Source organism: Xiphophorus couchianus, chromosome 18 (assembly GCF_001444195.1).
Source record: "Xiphophorus couchianus chromosome 18, X_couchianus-1.0, whole genome shotgun sequence".
Taxonomy (NCBI): Eukaryota; Metazoa; Chordata; class Actinopteri; order Cyprinodontiformes; family Poeciliidae; genus Xiphophorus; species Xiphophorus couchianus.
The window spans coordinates 31,843,153-31,862,028 of NC_040245.1; the positions used below are offsets into that span (position 1 = coordinate 31,843,153).

At 37.9% G+C, this 18,876-nt stretch overlaps 1 protein-coding gene and 1 long non-coding RNA gene across 5 annotated transcripts in view; one reads left to right on the forward strand and one right to left on the reverse strand.

The window, feature by feature from the left end:
- Positions 1-18,876, reverse strand: part of LOC114161582 (uncharacterized) — a 104,212-nt gene that overhangs the window by 18,666 nt on the left and 66,670 nt on the right. Inside the window, exons 6-9 of one of the 2 annotated variants that reach the window (XR_003599048.1) lie at positions 15,548-15,655; positions 10,949-11,073; positions 2,164-2,282; positions 1,953-2,063 (exon numbers count right to left, since the gene is read on the reverse strand). This is a non-coding gene — a long non-coding RNA (uncharacterized LOC114161582). Of the gene's footprint in view, positions 1-1,952; positions 2,064-2,163; positions 2,283-10,948; positions 11,074-15,547; positions 15,656-18,876 lie in introns of those variants that run through there. The other variant, XR_003599049.1, reaches the window with a different exon arrangement.
- mdm1 (Mdm1 nuclear protein) lies at positions 877-16,903 on the forward strand. 3 transcript variants are annotated; one of them, XM_028044932.1, is made up of 16 exons: positions 882-1,131; positions 1,938-2,037; positions 2,152-2,274; positions 3,204-3,284; positions 3,357-3,418; positions 3,478-3,573; positions 5,428-5,580; positions 5,873-6,006; positions 6,088-6,175; positions 9,186-9,403; positions 10,978-11,103; positions 11,306-11,388; positions 12,751-12,815; positions 12,893-13,142; positions 14,691-14,753; positions 15,562-16,903. In XM_028044932.1, the coding sequence occupies exons 1-16, from the start codon at positions 1,114-1,116 to the stop codon at positions 15,669-15,671; spliced, it is 1,770 nt and encodes a 589-aa protein (XP_027900733.1). In that variant the 5' UTR covers positions 882-1,113; the 3' UTR covers positions 15,672-16,903. The 3 variants fall into 3 exon arrangements, 2 of the variants coding, with proteins under 2 accessions (XP_027900733.1, XP_027900734.1); XM_028044933.1 differs by having other exon boundaries at positions 885-1,131; positions 6,133-6,175; XR_003599047.1 differs by lacking the exon at positions 12,751-12,815 and having other exon boundaries at positions 877-1,131; positions 15,562-15,660.

Here is an 18,876-nt window from a genome sequence, read left to right on the forward strand (position 1 = left end):
ATTCTCAGTAATTACAAAATGATTACATTTGATTAAATGGGAAAAAAAGAAAAACGATGTCATAACGCGCTTGCGTGTGACGCCTCGCTGCCATGGCAACGCCGGTGTTGAGTCGGTAGGAGTTCCACCGTAAGGATGTGATTTCCCATCTGGTCGGCCCTGCTGTTCCGATGCTGCGCTTCTACCCCGTCCTTTACGGTTAATGGTGATGACCTCACGGTGCATTCATGTACACCTCGTACATTGGAATATCTATATTAACAGGAATACACTGTAATTGTTTTCAACACATCATTAATACCGTAATTTAATTTTATTGTAAGTTTTTAATATGACGGTGTATGTGGGTCGTTGTAGACAAAAAATGTGAGTTAATTTCAGTCAAAAATCACAGAAAAAATAAAAACATTTCTGAATATGAAAAGTTAAAATTTTGATAGGAAAAACTCATACATTTTGAGGTTAATTTCAGACATTTCTGAATTTCAATAGTCAAACATTTGAAACTAAGGTTTTGGGGGGAAAGGGTTTCAGAGAATCTTTTAGATTAATCTCAAAATTTCTGCGTTTTTTGGCAGATTTTTGTTCTACAATGGACGTAACAAAAGTAAAAAGTTAAATCTGGCCAAGAAAACAACAACAACAACAACAAAACTTCAGTAATTTCTTTACAATTCACAATTTAAAATATTTGAAAAATATAATGAAATAATTGTTTAACAACACGGAACATTTGAAAATAATCACAGCTGTTTTTTTAATATATATATAAATCATTGATTAACACCTCAGTGCAATTTGATAATAATAAAACACATTTATTCATTTTAGAGTCATTTCAGTATAGATTTTCTAATGTACGATTTGACTTGAATCCACCATATTAACCGTGGCCGTAACTCCAGGTGTAGAGACGCAAATGGTAAGGAAGCGATTAGCTAGGGGGGTAACTCAGCCCGGCACAACACCTGTAGCTTGACGCTTGTAGCTAGCTCGTAGCTCCGGGTGAATCAGCGGTAAACCGAACTAAAAGCGCCAGTTAGGACGCCCAGTTTGGGATTTTGTTTCCGGGAAGCGACTTTTCCCGGTGTTACCTGAACAAGCAGGAGCGCCATGACGGTCCGCTTCAAGGTAAACAACAGGTGATACAAACAGAGGGATGCTAGCGGTCGTAGCTGCTGCTAATCACGATTAAAAACTGCTGGGAATCAGATTAAAGATCGCTGTGAAATAATAAAATGCATTACATTAAGTTTGAGTTGTCGTGAAGCGTCGTTTCGGTTTACAGCTCAGTAGAAACGGGATCAATAAGGTTTTAATCTGATATAATCTGATAATCCAATTTATCACGTTTGGATTCCCTCTGACTGATTATTTTTTTATTACCCATCTAGACCAATTTGGAAAGTTAAATGTTGACTTTACTGTTTTTTATTCTAATATGAACAGATTTTTACAGGCACAGAGGTCGCCTGTTTGTAGTCTAGTAGCCCAAACAGGGCCGGTCCGAGCCTTTTTGGGGGCCCTAGGCGAATTTTTATTTTGGGTCCCCCATTCAAATTCATATTCAGACATTTCTGAATTTGAATTTTACAAACAGGTCAGCACCAGATACTTCATTTCAAGACTACTCTAAGTGTGTAATATAGCTGCTAGCATTACTTATTTTTTAAACATAATTTATGATTAAATTAGTCATTTTCCTCCAGTATGGAAATAAGGACAACCACAGAAGTACACAATCAATTGCAAAAGCAAAGGAGCTTGATTAGCAGAGCTTTTTCACCAACAGATAGAATAATCCAGGACAATTAATTTATTTTATTATTTCAACTTTAGAGAAACGACATTCCTTCGATATATTTGCTTGTCTTTGGTCTGAGATGTTGGTAATTTTTATTTTATTATAGTTCAGAGCTAAGCTGTTTCTGTTTCAGAGTCAGAGCGAGTACCAGAAGAGCTACGGTGTCCCTCGCTCCAGAAGCGTGTCGCCTCAGCGCTGCCGCCCGCTGGCCGGATTCTGCCCTGATCAGAACCGTAAGAACCTCCTATGATGTTTTTATCTAAAAAACAAAACAAAAAAAAGATCTAGAAGCAACAAATGGAGATACTTTAAGAATCAGCAGCTTCCTGCTGTGTTTGTGTCTGCAGGCATCAGCAGACCTCTGGGTCTCCAACCACTGAAGAGACCCGGTCCGGCCGAGTCCGGTGACTTCCTGCCTGGTTCTCCAGCAGCTCCAGTTTGCAGAACAGCACCCTCTACTGGCAGGAAAGGTGAGTGTCTGCAGGGGAACAGGAGATGATCGTTTCTGTCTGGGTGAAATTATTTTACTTTTTTTTTTTTAATTTCCTCTTAACCGTCATGAAAGAAGAAAAAGGAGTAAAAGGAAAAAAGTTAATTCCTAGAAATTGTGGAAATAATCTCTTCAATTTTCTAGAAGGGATTGTTTTTTTCTCTCGCAAACTAGGGAAAAAAATGTATTACCATTACTAATTTTTTTTTATTTGAAAAACCAAAAAGAATCAAAAGATTTTTAGATTCATCTCAAAATTTTGCTTCTAAATTTTCTCACAGTAAAATTTTAATTTTCAAGTTATCAAACCTTTTCTGCATCAAACTTTGGCAATAATAAAAAAATACAAAGTAAAAAAGACATTTAATCTCACTATAATTTATTAATGTTCTTAATAACTTGTTGTGGTATTTTATGTTTTGAGTTATCTGAGAACCAAACACTCATTTAATAAAAAAAATCCATCAATTTCAATAACGCTTAATTAATTTATTTCAAATAAACAGATCAGATCAATAATTCACTGAGAAATTAGAAATAATAAATATTCATTACATTCAAGCAATCCAAGCAAATTATGATAAAGTAAATTTCCTTCCTGCTCAAATTAAAAAAGCACTAAAATATATTCTCGTTTTTTTAGCAAATAAAAATAATTTTATTCATTCTGCCGAACCTAAAACAATAAAAATTTTATCTGATTTAACTTTAGATGGTCAGACAAAAATGGATGTCTTTTTTTATTAGGTGTGAAACCAAATGTGTGCACATTTGTAAATATTGTTTCCAAATTTCAGGCTTTTATTAAAATGTTAGATTAGATTTTATTACTAAACTTACTAAACTTTTCCAGGATTTTAATAATCTGGATGTTTCACATGATCACCATGATTCTGCATTAAATTCCAGATTCTCCAGTTTCTAAACCACCAAATGCTTCTGGATCGGAACCAGAACCTGGATCCAGACCAGTAGCTGATGGAACATCCGGTAAATGTGCAGAACTTTGAGGTTCTGTCGTCCCAGATCGTCGCTGGTCTCACATCTGCTCTGTGTCCTCAGTGAAGCTCCGCCCCTTTGAGCCCGGCGGACCTGCAGAACCGGAGCAGCAGCCGGGAAACCAGGTGAGACCATCTGGAACGCTGAACCGGAAGCAGCAGGTTGTGACCTGTTTGTGTTGCAGGTCGGCAAGGCATGGGGTCAGAGGTCAGAGTACCACAGGCAGTTTGGCTGGAAGAAGCCCGTACCTGCAGCGTCGCCATTACTGACAGCAGAGCAGGTGAGAAAGACGTCTAAGCATGACAACTTCCTGTTTTCTGTCAGGAAGCATGAACGCCGTTCGCTTGGGGAGGCGTGAATGCTAATCGGCGTTAGCTTAGCGAGAACAGGAGAAATGACTCATGGTCTTTTTTTACCAAAGACAAAAGGAAAATCCTCCAACCGCTAAAACCTGACGCCTCTCCATTTTTATTTACGTTTCGTGAAGAAACAAGTTGTGCTCAGTGTCGATTTGTTTCCTTCAGTGGTTCTTGGTGCAGCGCCCCCGCAGGCGAGGAGGGGAACAAGTTCCTCAAAGGGTTTGATTGGTTCCCAATCAGATGGAAAAACATCTTTACAGAGATGTCTGAGGTGTAGACCACTCCAAAAAGCAGGAAGTAGACTGCAGCCCAGGGCATTCTGGGTAAATACAACCAAAACAAACACGCTAGCCTAGCACTAGCGGGAGAAGTTTTAAGCCAAAGACCAGAAATCTGACGCCACTCCATTTATTTTTTTTGCGAAGTATCACACAGCATCTTCTTCTGAGGTTTTCATGTCATTTCCTTCAGTGGGTCTTGGTGCAGCGTCCCTATAGGCCAGGAGGGGAACAAGTTATTCCAAGAGAACCACAGCAGCTGAGTAACAAATGTTGTTACCCAAATCTCACCGGGGGGGATTATTAATCCCATCAGACCTTGGAATGAGCTGAGTGGGATAAATGAATATTAATTAATCAGTTAATTTCACAAAAAAACTCACAGCATACTGTTTATTTTATTATGAATATCACTAGGATTAATTTCTGATTTATTAAAGGAAAAAGAAACAAAAACAGTCAAACTACGACAGAATGAGGAACTCAGCGTTTTCGTAAAACTAGAAATTTAAACTATAAACAGTAAACACAGAAATACAAATATCAAAATAATTGTGATAAAATGTAAAATAATGTCCAACAAAATACAGCTAACTGAATTTGGATATAAAACATAGAATAATGAAATATTAAATGTGAAACAGAAATTTTGACTAAATTCAGGAGGTTTTAATTTGCTTTTATTACATCACAGAAAGTTTTTCTTTTTAACAGCAAAATTCTGAATTTAATCAGATTAATTCAGTTTAGGTGTCATGATGAGGTAAGCAACTTCAGTCGCTTCAGATAAATTTCTTAACGTGACCACAGAGAGGCAGAGTCTGTGTTATATTAGTCAGTAATACAGATAATAATAATATTTTATTGGTAAATGAATGATTTCTCATCTTATCGGACTGTTGCATAATAATTAACATTATATCCTGTCACTATTTTTGCCACCCACTGTTTCTTGAAGCAGCTTTTATCTCAGATTTTGTAGATAAAAAAAGCAGCAAATGTTTTACCTTAACTTTCTCAGCAGGGGGCAGCGTTTTTAAAATCAGACATTTTTAAAACTTATTTTCCACCAAAATGAATCAAACTCATCAGATAAGGGAACCATAAACACATTCAGTAAATAATTGTTTTTATTAAGGTAGAAAATGTGTTTGTTACTAACTAAATGAAATAAAGTTGTATTTTAAAATTGTAATTTAAATGTAAGTGTAATTTATCACATTCTGATGCAGTTTTTATGTGAAATATTGCAATTAAACGTCAAATAAAAGTTAGTCATTTTAAAATTTCATTCTGGGTAAAAAAAAAAACATTAATAGATGAACAGAAGAAAGAAATTGATAGAATTCAGTTGATCATCAGTGAACGATAACTGTAATTCTCCTGTTTGTCCACCAGATGGCGGCACACCAGCCTCATCCAAACCGATTAGGTTGCAACTCTTTGGAGGTTTTCTGAGTGGTTGTTCAGTTGCTGACCTTTGACCCCATCTCGCAGGTGTTGCACTCCAGCAGCAGGTCCATCCCTCCCTTTAAGAAGAACCCCGTTCCCATGGAAACGGAGTACCGCCGGAGCTTCCAGGGTCTGGCCCCGCCTTCCGGTCTACGCCTTCGGAGAAATCTGGGACATCCGGTGTTTCACACATACAGAGTAGGTAACACACACACACGCACACACACACACACACACACACACACACTATGCAGACTGTAGGAGAGGAAATCTTCTTGCTTCTAATTGATTTTATCTAATTTTTAGTTCTTTAAGATTAACATTTTTAGAAAATTTGTCATTTGTAATTTCTTTTTTAGAAAAGAAATCAAGCAAAAAAAAAAGAATAAAAAATATCTGATTTTTTTTAGTATCTTGAAGCCGCTCTGTTCAGCTCTGCTCCTTGACCTTTCACCTGCTAACTGACCTGCTGTCCTGTTTTTACCTGCAGACTCACAGAAGGAAAAGTTTGGATGGACAGAACAACAAACTTCCTGTCAAACAGGAAACCACTCAGGGCGACGGTGGGTCCCGGTTGCCCCTGACGACGGCCCTTCTGCCCGCTCAGGTGCGGAGGAGACACAGGTGAGTTCCAGGCCGAGTGTGTTCAGCGTCTCTGACCAGCCGGTGAAATGATGCGTGGAACCGTTCCTGTGTGTCTGGCAGGATGTTGACTGAGTATCAGTCCAGCTTTCGTTCTCCTCTCTGCAGGAACCCAAAAGGGGGCGGAGCCACGGACGACTTCACCGAGCAGGTCAGAGGTCAATTTACATTCATCACACCGCCTTTCACTTTCTGTGACATTCAGCACTTTTTATTTCCTACTGTAAAATATTTTGGTAGAGAACAATTGAACATCAGAGGCTGCCTTGGAGGAAAGTTGTAAAAAGACTTCAAATGCCGCCTTCGATATCGAAACTCCACCTACAAGTTTCAGTTGAACTTTGAAGTTAGAAATTCAATGAAATTCTAAGGTTTTCTGTAGCAGTCAGTCTCGCAACAAATCTGAAGAAGTCTCTGACTGAAGAATGTTGCAGTAGGTACTTAGTAACCTGACATGCTGACAGCTCAATGTTCATAAGTAACACGTCCTGGATGACATCTTCAGCTGCTAATCCACCTCCTTTGCTTTTGCTACTCGTCTTTGAATCTCTGGCCAAGTGGTTAGAGAGATGTTGGAGTAGGGGATATGATCATTGTGCAATATGAAAGAAAGAAGAGATGGTTTGAACTTCTTCCCTCTCTCTTTCTGCTCTTGGCTGCAAAAACAAAACTTCACAGTTTTAAGCAGCAATAATTTTCCTCTCATCCTTTGGCAGGAAGGACAGTTTTGGTTTGAGTCCTTAGTTACTCACACAGGAAGTTTAAATGATCGTTTCTGCCTTTAACCAAACAGAATAAAGAAAATATAAGCTCTGCCTCTTTAAAAGAGAAGAGGAAAGCAGGTCAGGTGGAGGAGGGCGGCTTGAAGCAGCAGGACAGTCCAGCGCCTGTGGTGAGTTCACTGTCTGCAGGAGAAGCAGGAAATCTCACTGAAGTTGTGTTTTAGGGGATTGTTTTGGTCTGTGTGTGTTTTTCTGTGTTGCTCATGAAAAACCAAAGTGCTGAGTGTCAGCAGATGAAACCACAGTGGTTCGTTTCAGGGAAACTTCTCTGCGTTACTCACAGTCAGGTCGGTTCCCAACAGCCCTGTGGAAAATGTTGTTGAGGAGGGGGGCAGCCGTTTGCACAACATCAAAGATTTCGCCTCAAGGCATCAAAAATACTAAGAAAAGCACCTGCATCTGTTTGCTCTGCAGGAAAAAACAGTTTCTGCAGCAGCTGCTGTGTTTTCAAACCACCAGCTGTTAATCTGCCGATGTAATAAATAGAAAAAAATCAATGCAGCACCAATAACAGGGCCTGAAATGACCAACAATCCAAAACAATAACACGCGTTTCGGTTGGATTCCACTTTTAACGACACCTAAAATGTTCCCAGAGGTCCAGTTGGAAAAATTTAAGCTAAAACGAATAGTTGCTGCGCCACCTGGTGGCACAAACGGGGAGGTGAGTGCAGCAAAACCAGAGCTGGGTGATTTTTAAAAACAAAATCAGATTTTATTTCATACAAGATTCAATTTTTATCTATTTTTATATTATGGATGACAGAAAATATTTACAAAAAATTTGCTTTTATTTCATCTATATGACAATTAATTAAATTTTTAACAATAATTTTATAATTTCCATTTGCATCATTTACTGTTTTTCTCTTTTCAGTCGCGACTATCTCTCTTTTTTTAATAATTCATTTTATTTGTTGTTTCTGTTATTTTATTTATTTTGGATATTTAAAGTGTTTTCCAGTTCCACTGTCAAATGTTCATTTAAATTTAAAGTTTATTGATATTTAAGACTCTGTTCTTGCATTATTATTATTATTAAGCCGTTACCATTATATTACCTGAAAATGGTCTCAATAGTATCGTTTATCGCGATAATTCTGGGACAACGCAAAATTTGTTATCGTGACAGGACATTTTTTTTGTTTAATCATGAGAATATAGTAATAATTTTACTAGAGAAACGTCTTAAAATGTTAAGAAAGATCTAAAACTCTGATGTGAAGTTGTTCAATCATTTTAAAGTTTTATTATGAGTATCAGGAAACCCTGAGAGAAAATGTGGAGCTGCTTGTAAAGAAGCTAAAACTCGAGAAAAATCACCGTAAAGTCAATAACTTGGAGATAAATTATAACTTTTGTTGAGCTTTCTGAAATATTCTTGCTTAGAAGTCAAACTAATTCAGGCTGAACTGGTGGAAAAGCAGAGGGGCATTTTTCTGTTGTTGGGGTTTTTTATATTTTCGGCGGCCATCTTGTTGGGCGGGGTTCTGACCAGTCAGCTCGTTACTTTAGTTCCACCTTTCGAATGGAATCGATGCAGATGCAGTGAGTCACCTGCTGAGACTCAAATAAAAACTACTGAGTCCAAACTTTTTAAAAGTTACCTCTCTAGTGGGGCTTTTATGTGTTTTTTAAATATCATCATCAAAAGTTTTAATCCTCTAAATGAATCACATCAATTTTCTCTCCGTCTTTTTGACTCAGTCTTTTTTTTTCTGAGCCGACGTCACGAACAAACCGGTGGGAGGAAGTGATGAAACGCTGACAGGTGATTCCTGTCGAGGTTGGGCCGTGGACAGACTGAGGTTAGCTTCACAAACGGGGTCAGAGGTTATCCAGGGTCCAGAACGTCGGGTTTACCAGAATCTACGACTTCAGCTGCAGTGACAAGACTGGAGCGAAGCAGCTGAGGTTTGACGGCAGAGACAGAATAATTAACGCCATCAAACTTTTTATTTCTCTTTTAAAGTCAATATTTTTAAGATAATAAATTGATTTTTATCAATAAATATGGAAAAATTGATGTTTTGAAGTCATATCCTATGGCTCAAAATTCTCTCGATGTTTCTGATCTTATTTAAAATGAGGAATTCACCAGTGGAAAACAATTATTGCATCTCCTGTTTTCTGACTGTGAGATTTTTTAAATAAAACCCAAATTATTTATTAATAAAATAAAGTTTCAAATGCAGTGCAGACACAGAAATATAAAACACAGAAATAAAAAGTCGTAAAAGCATCATACAGTCACCAGTTGAGAAACTAGTAACTAATATTTTGTCTTTGTTGAACTGATCAATATGTTGGTCAGTGATTATTGGTTGGAAGCCGTTGACCAGGTGGGTTTTAGGCTCAGAGTTTCACCTGTTTGTCCAGGTGAAGGAGCGCAGGCAGCAGGCCCAGGCGTACCGACGCAGAGCCTGGGGAACCAACTTCTCCAGGGACCATCTGAGCCAGCTGCTGTCCGAACACAACGCTCTGTGGGAGCCCACCGACTCCCACTCAGACCCCTCCACCCCACCACCCAACCGTGACCTTTCACCTGAGCCGGACAGCCGCAGCGCCTCCTGCGTAGAAGCCCTGGACCTGGCCAGGTAGGAGTGGAGCTGGGCGATTAATCGATTTTAGCGATTAATTTAGAGAAAATCTGGATTTTTTTTTTCCACCAATGCAGTCCTCAAAGTGATGTCATCACGCCCAGGGCGGCCATCTTGTTTTACAGCATCTATTTATTTGGACTTTAAATTCAAGTCAACTCTATGACAGAATATTAGGACTAGACTACTCTGATTTTCTTCTAATTATGAGAATAAAATGAGAACTTTATGAAAACACCAAAATAAAAAATAACAACACTGAGGAATGTGGAGCATTTTGTGAAGTTATATTTTGATATGGACCCGTTGCAACGTAACTGCACAAAATCACGCCCCATCTCTCTGCGAGAGGGCAAAAAACTGCTAGCAGATTATGATTAGCATTGGTTTTAGCTGTTGTCAACATATTGCGCTAAATCTTAAATGTGAGCCTGATAAAATAAAAAGGGACGCAGTGCTCTGCTACCAATTATCAACACTAGGACAGCTTGATAACAAAGTCAGGACAAAGTTTTAATTAAGAAGAAAATAGGAGGGAAAAGGAAGTTATTCAGTTATGCTAGCTTGACTATGACAATCTTATGTAGATGTGCTGTGGAATTTGGTGTTTCGGTTCAGTTAAAATAAAAATGGAAACCTAAACACCCACTCTAACAGACCATCAGTACATCAGGTGTTTAAATTAGCTAATCAACCACCACTGCGTTAGCTTAGCTAATAGCAGCGGTTAGCGGTAACTAATCTACCACAGCGATCACTTATCAATAATCGCATCAAGCCCGAAAAACAAACTATAACGGACTGAATATTTTATTCTTTGTGTGGGAAAATGTTTGCGTGTTTTATGGTGTTGACTCATAAAACATAAAGTGGCGTTGTTGTCAGTTGCCGTGGCAACAGGTGTGGGTGTAGTACAGCCGACACAGAGCGAGAAAAAAAGTGGTTTTGAGTAATTCTGTAACAGTTTTTCCCTTTGCTGTGACACACTGCACTAAACTAATGCCTTCATCTCCCGGTTTCATTTTGTTAATCGTCTTTTTGCCGTCCAGCTTCGTACGCATCCGCAAAATTTCCAAAGGTAAACAATAACATGCAACAGGCTCCATAAGTTTTACAAATAAGAAATGCTTATTCGTTTAACACACCAGCATCAAATTATTATCAGCAACAAAACTTTGAATCGATCCTGCAAACAATGAGTTTATTTTGAAGAAAGATCCACATGACCTGAGCTGCTCACATCCCGTCCTGATTTTAAAAAAGCCTGTTTCTTTTCAATAGAACAACTTTTTATTGTAAAGTTTTTTCTGTAGAAATGTGCCTTTTTTCTGCTAATATTCTGAATATATTCTCGTAATTAATCCCGATGCTCCGTTGTGATTGAAATAAAAGCCACTTGTTGAAAATAATTTCATTTGTAGAGAAAAAAAACTGATTAAAATCGGATTCGGTATAAATAAATTTTTTAAAAATTGAGATTTTATTCTTAAGCCGTATCGCCCAGCTCTAGGCAGGAGGCTGGAACTTGATCTGACCTCTGACCTGAACTGGTTTCTGTCTGGTCGCTCCAGTATGTCCAGTAGGAGGTCGTCGGTCAGTGGAGGAAAAACTCAGAGAAACGCTGGGAGGGAAACGCCTCCAGGACCCGGAGCTGAACGCCACGCAGCCTGGGCAGAAGAAGAAGAAGAGACAGAGGAGTAGGTTTTTTTCTTTCTCTATGATAGTAATTATATATTCTTGACTTTGTTTTGAAGTGTTTGTGGTGTTTTAATTAAGCAGTTGTAACTTGAGTCTATTTTTACCTGAAGATAATCTCCAGCACTGACAGAAAGTGTGTCAAAAGTGTGAAAGTCAGATCAAAGCCACCTCAGCTTTCAGGAACCAACCGTGTGTTTTCAGAGAGGAGGGAAGGTTACCGACTCCCAGACTGAAAACGAGGCCGGTTCAGAGGACCCACCACGACCTGACCACACCTGCCACAGGTACACATTCCTACAGGACACGGAAACCACCCAGCGCCGTAAAACCTGATGATAATCTTTAATCCACCTTAACGTTTCTGATTCCCAACAATGAAAAAATTACATGCAACCCTGGTTTAGAGTTAAAGACAAAGTTCTTACAGCTTTGGCCATTTTAAGAAGCTGCATGCGCAGCTGACAGAGAGTCAAGTGTTTCCAGGAAGATCAGAGGTCAAGCTGAGGTCTCCAAAAGACCTCAGCTTGACCTAGAAAGCTTTCCGAGAAAATGACTCAGAAAAGAAATTACACTTCTGTTAGCTGGTAGAGCAGAAGACGACTGATCAGGCTGCAGCTTCTAGTGTTTGTTTCTCTAAAGGATGTTCTTTTCCTGCAGAAACATGCAACATTTCCTCTCTCTATTGTGCTCACTGCAATTAATAAACCACTTCCTCGCTCAGATGCAGCGAACACAGAACTGACTGACTGGTTTTACTTCTAAGGTAATGATAAAACATCACAATGCAATAAGCAGTCACGCTGTATAACATAAGGTTTCATACATGCAGAGGCAGTAGATGCGTTTCCATGAACAATATAATTGCACAATTTGACATTTTGAAATTAGATTTGTTTAATGGAAACACGTCATTTTTGAAATCACTTTATTTTAGATTGAAAGTTTTTGCGCCAGAATGAGAAGTTGATTTATTTTGCAAAACTGCAATGGAAACAAGTTTTTAATCATATGAGTCACATGATCAACAAACAGATTTTACTACTGCTGGAGACAACAAAGAAAAAGTTAGTTCATGTGCACTTATCACATGAACTAACTTATTCACATGTGATTTTAATTACATTTCTTTTTTAATGGAAAGATCGCTACTGCAAAATATTATTTTTCTACCGCTGCACAAAAAACCACTGAAGGAAACAACAGAAAAACCTCTGAATAAGATGCTGAATGCAGCTTTTCCTCTTCACTAAATGCAAACAAAAATGGAGTAGCGTCAGATATTAGCAGTTTTCGGATTTCTCTTTGGTAAAAGAACGAGTAATTTTTTCCTGCTAGCACTAGGCTAACATGTGTGTTTTGGGTGTATTTACCCAGAATGCCCTGCTCTTTTGGAGCGATCCGGTCAGCACATATGCATTCCAACCCAAAATATCCACGATGAGCTAAAATCACAGCATGATCTTAGATTTGACGGCATGCTCGGACATCTTTCCGTTGTTCATACATGCAGCGCTGCACAAGTCAAACTTCTGCATACATCCTGGTGGTATTTTTAATAATTACTTTCTCTGTATCCATTTCATCTGAGTTTTTCAGTCATATTCTACAGCCAAAGATACCAAACATATGTCCTGTTTGCCCTCCAGGGGGAGCTATACTTGTTGGAAAGCAGACCAACAGGGATGATTCTTCTCCTATCAAACAAAAACCGGTAACTTGGTTCTAATAAAACTTTTTTTATATATGATGTCACACAATAAAGGGTCATGTGACCTTTTATCTGTTCAGAAATTCGCTTCACCAGAATTTGGGTCAGAGGTCAGCATCAACAAGCCGGTCAAACTGAAGGAGGCGTGGCCAGAGAACACCCCCATGTCTTTAAACCCCCCTCCTACCAACAAACAAACCCCCAGCCCTCAGCCTCAACCAATCAGGACGAAGCAGGCGCCTCCTTCTCCAGTAGCCCCGCCCCCTCTGGGCTCCCCGCCGCAGCATGGGATCCAGGGAATGCTGAGACACCCGGACTTCCAGCACAACGGTGAGCTTCAGAATCCTGTGCGGCTCCTGTTTCTGGTTTTCTACATCCTTCCTTCCACTAAACTTTCTATTGAAATGCTTTCGTTCAATGTGTGAACAACTAGTTTCTTATTTATTTACCAACAAACCAGAAGTCTTCCTACTGAGATCCGTTTCCACTACGGGTTCGTAAACGGTTCTAGAACCTATTTAGGGATGAGTTTCGACTTGGAGGTTGTAATTTGAGTCATTTTTGTGCATCAGGTTTCCTCATGATGCAACAGCCGAGTCCACAATGCCAACAAAAACAGTGAAATCAGACCAACATGGGATTAATCTCAGGCCGTACAAAAGCAAAGAACGGCAACGCCAGACTCATCGGAAACGTAAAAGCCGGATGAGTAATTCAGTAAAACTGAATTAAAACCAGTTTCAGGTCAGAGAAAGTTTAATAATTAGAACAGTTGTGATCACTTTAATCTGCATCTCAGATCAAACTGTAAAAATTATTCCTACTGATTAAAAAAGGCTTTCATGAAGCATTTCTGGCACTGAAGGCTTCCCATAATTAATATTTTACACTAAGGTTTTATAATTTCAATAAAATCAAAATAATCAACTTTGTTTTTATTGCACAAAAACACAACAGTGAATTTGGAAACAAAATATACAAAAAAAAACTGTAACTATAAATACATATATAAAAGTGTTACTGGTGCAGATAAAAATAAAAAAACCTAAAATAAATATACAAATAATAATAATAATACTGAATTAATATTTGTTTTATAGTTAATATAAAATCTAAAATTGAGGAAGGAACTAATGTAGATTCTGTTCACTACAAAGCTCCACTTGTTTGGATTGCATTGATTTAATTTTTGTCTAGTTTGTCAGTTCATGCATTACAAACGCATCTTAATATAATATATATATTTTTTTTTTACCCCTCCAGGGTCTTTTGTGGCTCTAGTGTCCCTTATATGACAGCAGGCTGACAGAAAACAGGGAAGGAGAGGGGGGAAGACATGCGGCAAATGTCGTTGGGTCCGGGAGTTGAACCCGCGACGGCCGCGTCGAGGACTCAAGGCCTCCAAATACGGGTCGCGCTAACCGCTACGCCACCACGGCACGCCCCTTAATATAATATTTAAACTTTAAAGAGGATTTAAACAATATACTTTCAGGAGTAAATCACAAAAACCCACTGGTTTCTGCTTAAATTCAGAAAATTAGAAGGGAAAGGAGATAAAAAGGTTCCTCCTTCCAGTTACAGAGAATCAAAGAAAGTCGATGCTCTGCAGCTGAATCAGCAAGAAAAACCCTTTTTATTGTCACGTTATGCCGTGCAGCCCAACAGCTGAGGCATTAGAGGGAAACTAAACCCACAGAGAGAGGAGAGAGTGTTGGATAACAACACGGGTTTGTCCCTCTTTACTTCCTCCTCATCTATTTCTCAACGGATCAGTTTTCATATAAGAGATGGAAAATTTGACAAACGCATGAATGAGAAAAGAGGAAGGCGGCGATTGTTGTGGTTCTGAGACTAATCAGGTTTTTTCCTCTTCAGGTGATTTGGGTTTGAGGTTCAGGGAGCTGCCATGTTCCAGAGGAGGCTGCGGTTCTGATGAAGGTGAGAAAACCATTAAACGGACTCTGATCTGAAGATGGAGCACATCACCCGGTTCTGAAGTCCTTCCAGAGAGAATAGACTTTAAAACATTCTGTTAGTTTAGAAATCATTGAACAGCTTAGCATTAAAATACTGACATATTTGGACCTTCAGAGACACATAAAGACAATTACAAAGTCAGTCTTCTTTCACATCACAGATCTGCTGTTCTGGTTCTGGTCTGCTCTACAGAATCAGAACCAGCAGCATTCAGCTTCTATACACCACAAATCTGGAACAAATTTCCAAAAAACTGCAAAACAGCTGAAACCAGGGAGGCACCGATATGAACATTTAGACCAATATCAATATCTGATATTAATATTGCTGTTTTGGCCAATAACCAATACTTACTGATGTTATTTATTATTATATCTCCAAAAAACTGACCAGAAACAGAGGCAACAAGATTAAAATAAATATTGGTTGCTAATATTGGCCCAGTTGTATTTATTGGGCCGATATTGATATGTTAAAAAATGACTAATATCGGCCAATACCGACGTTGGTGCCAATATATCGTGGATCCTTCGCTGAATCACAGAGTTCTTTTAAACCTAGACTAAAAACCCAAATGTTGCTTTGGAACATAAAAAATGAAACATTAACCAACATTTTTTAAGTGTAATGATGGCAAAATGTAACGTTTCAATTATTGATTTTTGTGTTTTTATGATGCAAAGCTTATTGCTGAAATGTGTTATAAAAATAAACTTGATTGATAGAAAACAAAACTCGACAGTAAATCTTTTTACGTTTTGTCACCCAGACGACCGACTGTCAGTGATGTCATGGCGCTCGGCGGCTTCGTGCTCGGCAGCGTCCGCCGTCCTGGAGCGCGCTCAGAAGAGACGGGAAGACTTCTGGGGAAAGAGATGACGCCGTAAACTCAAACGTTGTAGACAGTAGAGATCTTTATTTTTGTAGCAGATGTAAATTATGTTTAACAGAATTGTTTTTATCTTAAGTGAACATGATAAGTTTTAAAGCAGAAGCCAGAAGGACTTCTCTTGTTTTTACACCCAAGGTGTTTAGTTTGTGTAAAACTGCTTCCTGTCTTGGTGCGACTCGGTTGCAGGAACCGGACCAAAGCAAACTGGAGCAGTTTGTTTGTAGTGAGAATGTAATCCAGAGTTTGGTAGTAACTGCACTGCAAAAGCACAAAACATTACCAAGTAGTTTTTGTCTAATTTCTAGTGCAAATATCTTAGTACACCTGGGAAAAAATGTCTTGTTACAGTAAGTGAAATTATCCGTCAGTGGAACAAATAATTTTTCTTAAATTATAAGGAATCATTTACTTAAAATAAACTCCAATTTCTTGTATTTGTAAGTTAGTTTTATCTGTTTAGAAATATTTAGAAACTTAACCAAAGTTACTTGGTAAGATTTTTGCAGTGTACCAAAATTTACTTTGTTGAGATGAGTGTTTTTATATTTTATCATGATGTATCGCTACTTTAAATGAGTAAAAGCATCTGTAACTTCACTGAATGAAAAATAAACTTGTTTTAATCAAAAATTCACCAAATACAGACAAACATGCAGCTTTTCTTAATGTTTAACGAGTTTTAAATCACAAGAATTTGATTTGGAAAGAAAATCATTTGTCTGATTTTGTTATTATGCTATAATATATGATGATATATAATATATGAACTATTTTCATTATTTTGACCATTTGAAATCCCAGAATTTCCACAAGTTTTAATCATTTAATATGATTTAAAAAGTAAAAAAGACCTTTTTTACTCTGAGTTATTTCATGGACGGCTACTTTTTACTTTTACTTGAGTAAAAACATGTCGCAGTAACGAACAACCAATAAACTCAGCTGATTTGAGCCAATAGGTGTGAAAACGACAGAAAGCACTTATGAATGTGATACATTTGTTTGTGTTGAACCTCCTACATGCTAACAATCTCCTGATTTGTTTCAATTATTCAATTTCTTCTATTTTCTAGATTTGCAGATTTGTTTCTTGGCTCCTGACAATTATTTGTAATGATTTTCTTTTCCGTTCAGGTTAATTGATTGTAATGTAAAGGGGAAAATGTAGTGCAAAAAAAGAAGGAAAATTACTCAATTAAATTTTGTTTTTTTTAATCAATATATTTGTTGCTTGTTTTTTTTTTCTTCTGGTTTTGGGATTTTTTGGTAATGTAGACAACCTAAGTAAATACGACAAACAGTTTTTATGATTTTATTTTCTATCTGAACCAACCTGGCACTTTGTGAAAACATAATTCACCTTTAAAAGTCATGAATTATCGTGTTTTTGGAAAGTTGGGTTTAATTTCAGCAGCACATTACAAATAAACCCATTGTGTCCTGATATAAAGACATTCAAAAACAAACCAAGCCTGCTGTATGAATACTTTTTCTCTCCTGAAGGAAATAAAATGCTTTGGTTTGATATTTAGATTAGCGCCACCTCCTGGGCAGAACTGTAAAACTTTAAACTGTTTAACATCAATCTATCCAGAAACGTCGAGTTTTGTTGTTGTCGTTTTAAATGTTGCCACAAGAGGGCAGTAAGCATCAAAACCTGACAGTAAAGCGGATAAACTTTTAAAAATAACACCCGATGAAGAATAGATAACATTTTACTGGATGATAAACTGTCTCAAATTATTGCAATAAACAATTATATTGTTGTTCTGAGACTATTTTCAAATAATAATAGTAATGTATTGATTTTTGCTCTCTCAAAAATCAATACATTTATATTTTGTAAATAATGGTGAAACAGAAAGACATTTGAAATATCCAAAACAACTCAAAACCAAAACTATTAAAAAAAACGGATTACAACAAAATTGCCCTTCAAAAAAAATAATCAGAATTGAAATTATTGAGCTGATTTAAATTTACTTTGCAATTAATTGATTGATTATTGCGACAGGCTTATCTGGGACGACGTGTAAAACATAAGTAAAAACTGAAATGATGATAAGCAAAACCAAATATCTGAAAAAGACATTTGAACATTAAATATCTCGTCTTTGTAGTGAATTAAGTTGCAAATCTCTGCATTCTGTTTTTATTTATGTTTTACAGTTCACTGGAATTAGCGATAAATCAATGCAGTAAAATCCAGTGTGTGTTCAGAGATCTTAATTAAAGCAGGAATTTCCAGCAGAAACACTGAGAACTTTTTCCAGGCTCCGCGGTGACGCTGCTGCAGAACAAACAGCGCCGGCTCTGAACAAACACACCTGGCCACGCCTCCAGGTGTGTCCGTGCTGCAGAGCGGCGGCTGACCGTGAATTCCCCTCATAAACTCAGAGCAGAACAAACAGCGCTGAGCTCACGGAGGCGGCGGCGGGCGCTCCCGTGACGTCGCTCAATCTGTTTCATCAGAGGAAACGTCTCCGAACACGAATCCTCGCTGCAGCCGTTTGACCAGAGGACTTTCGCAGATTTCACTAAATCTCCCACAGACGTAACAGAAAACGAAACATTAGTCATTAACTGCTTTATTATCCTTTATGAGAATGGACTCAAGCTAAATTTCACATGTAATCTCTAATATATTAATGACCTACTTCTGGGAAATACTCTTATTAATCTACTTTTCATGAGCTTTACAAGTTTTACAGTAAAACTGTTTCGTAAACTTTCTGTCTTTCTAAGCCTGTGGCAATAAAAAATTAATTGCAACATAAATTTAAATGATCTCAATAATTTCCATTCTGATACTTAATATTTTTTGATAATCCATAGTACTTATGGTTTCAGTTTTGCTTATGGTTTTATTTTGGATACTTAAAATGTCGTCTAGTAGGGCGTGCTGTGGTGGCGTAGTGGTTAGCGCGACCCGTATTTGGAGGCCTTGAGTCCTCGACGTGGCCGTCGCGGGTTCGAATCCCGGACCCGACGGCGTTTACCGCATGTCTTCCCCCCTTTCCTGTCAGCCTACTTTGAAAAAGGGACACTAGAGCCCACAAAAAGACCACTTGCGGGGCGATAAATAAAATAATATAATAAAAAATAAATAAATCAGTCTAATTAATAATTAATTGTTATGCTACACTGTAAAAACTATCACTTAAAGAAAACACGGCAACATTTACCAAAAAA